The sequence below is a fragment of the Excalfactoria chinensis genome, chromosome 1 (genome assembly GCF_039878825.1).
Source record: "Excalfactoria chinensis isolate bCotChi1 chromosome 1, bCotChi1.hap2, whole genome shotgun sequence".
NCBI classification, from domain to species: Eukaryota; Metazoa; Chordata; class Aves; order Galliformes; family Phasianidae; genus Excalfactoria; species Excalfactoria chinensis.
Genome location: NC_092825.1, coordinates 124,712 through 131,070, shown reverse-complemented (window position 1 = coordinate 131,070; position 6,359 = coordinate 124,712). Strand labels below are relative to the sequence as shown.

Below are 6,359 nucleotides of genomic sequence, written 5' to 3'. Positions count from 1 at the left end.
ACTGACTGACAGCACTGACTGACAGCACTGACCGCGCCGCCGCTTCCCGCGCCCCTCTCCGCCTTTGCCCCTTTCCCGCCCTTGTAACGGTTCCCCTCAGGCGCTTCCCGCCGCCGTCCGCTCCGGGCCATGGCGGTGCCCCCCGGCCGGGACTGGTTCCACTGCAACCGCTGCTACCGGCAGGACGGCGCCCGCTTCTCCGTCACCAGCTGCGGGCACGTGCTGTGCGAGGCCTGTCTGGTCGCAGGTACGGAGCCCCCCGCACGGCCCGGATCCCCCCGCGCGGCCCCTCAGGACGGAGCGGAGACTCCGAGTCGTATCCCAGCCGAAGGGCCGTCCTGGGCCTGCAGCCCCACACGGCGCTGCCGCTGAGGGGCGCCATGTTCCATCCCCACGGTCTGGGGACCCCCAGACTTTTAACCCAACAAACTGCCCGTAAGGACCCACCCGCATCTTTAGCCCACACGCCATGGAGGCGCAGAGAGGCACCTCTTTCGGCTCCTGAAAATACCCCCGTCCCGTCCTGCCCCGATGGCTTCAGGCTGGGGCTGTTCCGTTGGGGGGGGCTGAGGGCTGGGCCCTACCGAGCGCTGTTTGGGGGCCTTTAACCTGCTCCCCACACCGCAGGGCCGTGCCCCATCTGTGCTGCCGCGTGCCGCCACTTCCCCATCCCCGAGCAGGTGAGTGTCCCGGGACCATCGTTCTGGTTGCCCCCCAACACACCACAAAGGGTCCATCTTGGTTTCGCCTCCCTGGTTTCCATCTTTGTGCGCCTCCCCCTTCACATACACACATTTTGGCTGCCATTTTGTACCCCTGTGGGCTGCCGCCTGGAAGGCACCTGGCCATGTTGTCCTTCTGTGCTGTCCTCCTCTCCCTCCCCCACTTACAGCCGGAGGAGACACTCTTCTTAAAGAGCCCCGCCGCCATTGCCCGGCAGCGCCTGGCACACATCTCTCAGGTGAGCACACTCAGGGGGCTCCCCGCCATCTGTAAACGCCCCCAGAACACAACGGACCCCAGGTGTCTCCCCTTAGGCCTGGCGCTTCCAGCAGGCACAGGTGGACCTGCTGCTCGCCTCCCACCGGGACGCAGCGCGCCGGGCTGAGGCAGCACTGCGGGACGCCCGCCGGGCGCTGGACTCCAAGCAGAGGTGGGTGCCACTGCCGGGGGCTGCCCTGTGCCCCTCTTACCCCCCGGCCTCACTCAGGCTTCCCACAGAGAAGCAGAGGAGCTTCGAAGGGAGAACGGGGAGCTGCGGAGGCACCTGCGGGAGGCTGAGGTCACCCTTTTTTCTCTGTTTAATGCTCACCTTTTTCCCACCACTTCAGTCTCCTTTTTTTCCTCAGTCAGCCTCAAATTTTTCTATATTTAATTCTCACTTTTCTCACATTTAGCCCCCCATTTTTCCTTCTTTAGCTCCCTATTTTTCCTTGTTGACGATCATGGAACCTTTTGGGTTGGAAGGGCCCTTCTAAGGCCATCAGGTCCCACTTCCTGCACTGAGCAGGAACACCCACAGCTCCATCAGTGCTCAGAGTCCCATCCCCTGCCCGTGGTGTCTGCAGGGATGGGCTACCACCACCTCTCTGGCCAACCTTTGCCAATGCCTCACCACCCTTACTGTTAAAAAAACTCCTTCCTTATTTCCAATCCAGTCTCTCCTCTTAGTTTGAAACCTTCCCTCTTGTCCTATCACAACAGAAACCCTGCTAAAGAATCTGTCTCCATCCTCGTAGCCCCCTTTAGGCAGATTTAGATTTAAGTGCCCTTTTACCCATTTTTTCCCATATAACACCCTCATTTACCAAACCCTTCAGTTTTGCCCCCTTTCCTTAGTCATGCCTGCATTTCTCCCCTTTTTACTCCAGTTTTCCCCAATTTAATTCCTTTTCTTCCCACAGGTCTCCCCTACGTGGCGGTCGAGCAGGTGAGCCCCAAGCATTATAACCTTGGGGAAAGGGGGAGGGTCCATCGATCAGCACCCACATTTCTCCACGCAGGAGCAGCACTCCTCGGCCCATTGGCATCACTTCCCCAGCAACAACAGGTAGGGCCCCCACTAATTTTACCCGTTTCCACCCAGTTTTAAGAGGAATTCATTAAAATGCCTCTGTCTGCTCCAGTCACCCCACAGCCTCGGCGGCAGCTCAGCGGGCAGGTGGTGAGGTGAGCAGGGCCCCCGGATTGCCCTATTGCAGAAACGGGGGGCACACCCTCAGATTTGTGTCTTTTCCCCCCACATGTGCTCCCACAATGCAGCCGTTTAGCCTCACTGGAGCAGCCCTCGGCCAGCAGCACCCCGACGTGGCTGGGTGAGCCCCCAAACCTGCTGCAAGTGCCACCTCCCCTCCCAGCCGTGCCCACCCCCAGGCTCCCAGCCCCACCGCATCCCCAGCCCTACGTTCCTCCAGCCCTTTCACCCCCGTGCCTGCAGCCCCCCACCCAAAGCCCCTCTGGTTCACACCACTGATCACTGCACCCCGTGGCTTCCCCACTGCTCTCTTGACTCCATTTCCAGCCTTGTCTCTCCCCTCTGACCCTGCCCCTCTGCCCCGCAGCCCCCTCTCCAGGCTCCACCCCCGGTCTGGCCCACAGGTGAGTGGTGCAGCGCGGGGCTGGCTGTGCTGTCTGGGCACCCAGTGTCCCTGTGCCCACCAACGCTCCCATCTCTCCAGGTCCGCCCTGCTGGCTTCCCATACTCCGCTGTGGGCTCCTTTCACCACTCCGCCGCTGCCGGTCACTGTCCTGCCCGGTGAGCGCCAGCGCTTTTTCTCTGCTGGGCTGCAGCCCCCCCGTGGCTGAGCCCAGCACGGCACAGCCTGGGCCGAGGCTGCATCCCACCCTGCTCAAGGAGCCGCCCTGTGGAGTGCTGGGGGAGCCCTTGCGTTGTCCAGCCACGCGGGACCATCGCTGCGCTGTGGCGGTGGGGCAGCCATCTTGGAAGCAGCCGCCTTTCCGAGATCCTCTGCCTCCCTGCCCAGACTCCAGCAGTTCCTGTTGTTTTCCTGCTCTTTGCAATTCTGTGGGATGTTCTGGGGCTGCTGCAGGGTTCGCTGCTCCCCATGGTGCCCTCCAGGCCCGGCTTCCACCTCCTGCTGAGCATCGCCATGCAGGCCAAGGTACGCTTGGAGCCAGGGGAAACTTGTGGAGGCAGAGCGCGGCTGGGGGAAGCCCCAAACCTGATGCTGGGGATGTTAAGGCCCAATGGAAGTTCCCATAGGAGCTGTGCCCTGTGTGAAAGGACCGCCTGGTTGGAGCCCCACGGCCCTGCAGGAGCTTCTGCTGAGCAGATTTTGCTCGTGGGGATCCTTAATCCTCTGGTGGGAACCCAGGGCTCGGTGTAGGACTCATGGTGGGAACCCCAGCTACATAAAGACTTCCTGAGGGCTGCGTTCTGCTTGAAGGGAACTGGTACCTCCATGGAGGGACCCCAAGGCCGTGTAGGTGTCACTGTGCACTCTCAAGGCCATACAGGGACCCCGTAGAGCTGACCCTTATCCACCACATCCCTCAGCCCCGTATGGGGCGTCCAGCCCCAGAGCGCTGCAGTTTGACCACGATGTGTTCAATGGGGTCGTGGCCACCTGGCCATAATGGTGGCCACAAAATGGCTGGTGGCCGCCACTGTTAGTCTGTTTGTCCCTGTAGGGCTCTGCTGTGCGGGCACCGAGGGAGCCCTCGTGGCTGGCTCCAACAGGAAACACGGCCAACAGCGCGGGCGAGCTGCAGGAGCACTGGATTGCTGCAGGGATTACTGCAGGAGCACCGGATTGCTGCAGGAGCACCAGATTACTGCAGGGATTGCTGCAGGAGCACCAGATTGCTGCAGGGATTGCTGCAGGAGCACTGGAATACAGTGTGAGGATCTGCAGGGACGGAGTGGGGAGGAGCTGCTATAGGGATTGTGCTGGGCATGGAGGGGCTGCTGCAGCCAAAGGGGGCGTTTGGGCACAAGGAATTTCCTTACGGTGCCTTTGGGGTGAGGGGCCTTTTTGTTAAGATTGAGGCCCACACGGTTGCTGGGTGAGGTTCAGCTGGAGGCGGTTGTGGGTTGAGTTATGGGGGTGATGAGAGCTGTAGGTTCTTAGTGAGCGGGGAGGGCAAAGGAGCTGCTGCTTTGGGTGTGGAGGCGCCTCTGTGGGCAGGGAGGGAGCAGCTGCCCGCGGGCTGATGGCTGCAGCTGCAGCGATCTGCTGCCGAGTGTATAAAGTGCCCTGATCCCTTACAGCCGGTGTCTGTCGTTGTTGGAGGTGGGACGTGCGGTTGGAGGTGTGATAAGAGGTTTGAGATGTGATGATGAGCGGTTGGAGGTGTGACGTGCGGCTGTTCGCAGCTCATAGAATCATAGAATTACCCAGGTTGGAAAAGACCTTGAAGATCATCAAGTCCAACCGCAGCCCAACCAGTAGCCGATCTCTAACAACCCTCTGCTAAATCATATCCCTGAGCCCCACATCCAAATGGCTCTTAAACACATCAGGGATGGCGATTCAACCACCTCCTTGGGGAGCCCATTCCAGTCCCTAACCATGTGTATCCCCTTCCAGTCCCTAACCATGTGTATCCCATTCCAGTCCCTAACCATGTGTATCCCATTCCAGTCCCTAACCATGTGTATCCCATTCCAGTCCCTAACCATGTGTATCCCATTCCAGTCCCTAACCATGTGTATCCCATTCCAGTCCCTAACCATGTGTATCCCATTCCAGTCCCTAACCATGTGGATCCCATTCCAGTCCCTAACCATGTGTATCCCATTCCAGTCCCTAACTACCCTTTCTGTAAAGAAGTTCTTTCTAATATCCAACCTAAACTTGCCCTGGTGCAACTTGAGGCCATTTCCCCTCGTCCTGTCACTTGTCACTAGTGAGAAGAGACCTGCCCCACTCTCACTGTAAGAACCTTTCAGGTACTGGCAGACGGCAATAAGGTCTCCCCTCAGCCTCCTCTTCCTCAGACTAAACAGCCCCAGCTTCCTTAGTCTCTCCTCATAGGGCTGATTCTCCAAGCCCTTCACGAGCCTCGTTGCCCTTCTCTGGACCTGCTCCAGTACCTCCATGTCCTTCCTGTGCTGAGGTGCCCAAAACTGGACACAGCACTCGAGGTGAGGCCTCACCAATGCCGAGTACAGGGGCAGGATGACTTCCTTAGTGCTGCTGGCCATTCTTGATACACACCAGGATGCTGTTGACCTTCTTGGCCACCCGGGCACACTGTGGGCTCACGTTCAGCCGAGCATCAATCAGTTCCCCCAGCTCCGTTTCCTCCACACAGTCCTCCAGCCACTCCGCCCCAAGCCTGTAGCGCTGCCTGGGGTTGTTGTGGCCCAAGTGCAGGACCCGGCATTTGCTCTTGTTGAACCTCATCCCATTGGCTTCAGCCCGGCTCTGCAGCCTGTCCAGATCCCTCTGTAGGGCCTCGCTCCCGACATCGGGCCGGGATGTGGCCGCGGATCTTTGCGCCCCCATCGCTGAGCGGCAGCCGTCGCTCCGACAGACCCTGCGGGCCCGGAGCGGCCTTCGGGTCCCGTCTGTGGGCGCTGGGTCCCACCTCGCAGCCCGGGGTTCCCCCGCTCTCTATGGTTCCCGCCCGCCAAAGCCGCACAAAAGCGGAAGCGGCTTTTATTTTTCCCGCTGCCGCTCTGCGCCGCCCGTCTCTATGGTCACAGCTTCTTCCGGAAGTGCGGCGCCCGCGCCCGCTGACGCGGAAGTGGAACGTAGAGCGGCTCCGCCTCCCCCGCCCCGCCGGTTGTTCCCGCGGCCTCTGGCGCCGCCTTGTGGCCAATCGGCGACACTGCGGCCGTTACGTTGGTTGGTGCCGCGGGCAGCACGGCGCATGCGTGTCCTTTTCATCCCGCGATTCCCGGGCTTTCCCCGGGTTGTCTTTGCCCTGCGAGTCTGAGACGTTCAACCAGCGCCAGGAGAGGGTTTGTCTGCGTCAGAACGGGGTGTTTAATGGGATGGATCCATTGATCAGGGTGTTTAATGGGGTGGATTCCACTCACCGTGTGCAGTTTCCCAAGTTCTTTTCCTACCTGAAGAGCAGAGGTGCGATAACCTGCAGTTAGAAAGAAGCGATAGAGACTTCCACCTTGGTCAGTCAGTGCTATGATGGATACATCCTGCTGGGTCCTGAGCTGTGGGTCGCTGTAGCCCCCATATACAGAAAGTCTCATCCAGGAAAGAGCCAATAACGTGGCTTACACACAGCACAGGCCACAGTTCCTTTCATGGAGGAAAACCTGCCGCACGATGCTGTGGGCCGCAGCCCCCTTTCTAGGTGTTAGTGGGCATTTCTATGCAGGAAGGCTCCAACAGAGTTGCCCTCTGATGCTGCTGCTTAGTTGTGTGTCAGTG

At 59.9% G+C, this 6,359-nt stretch overlaps 1 protein-coding gene across 1 annotated transcript; it reads left to right on the top strand.

The window, feature by feature from the left end:
- The first annotated feature begins 28 nt into the window (after nucleotides 1-28).
- On the top strand, nucleotides 29-3,752 carry RNF212B (ring finger protein 212B). The gene is made up of 12 exons (XM_072355270.1): nucleotides 29-247; nucleotides 628-680; nucleotides 893-961; nucleotides 1,038-1,153; nucleotides 1,222-1,282; nucleotides 1,905-1,930; nucleotides 2,004-2,050; nucleotides 2,127-2,169; nucleotides 2,263-2,315; nucleotides 2,562-2,598; nucleotides 2,679-3,122; nucleotides 3,652-3,752. Exons 1-11 carry the CDS (start codon nucleotides 130-132, stop codon nucleotides 2,803-2,805), a joined length of 750 nt encoding a protein of 249 aa, XP_072211371.1. The 5' UTR covers nucleotides 29-129; the 3' UTR covers nucleotides 2,806-3,122; nucleotides 3,652-3,752.
- The last annotated feature ends 2,607 nt before the right edge of the window (nucleotides 3,753-6,359 follow it).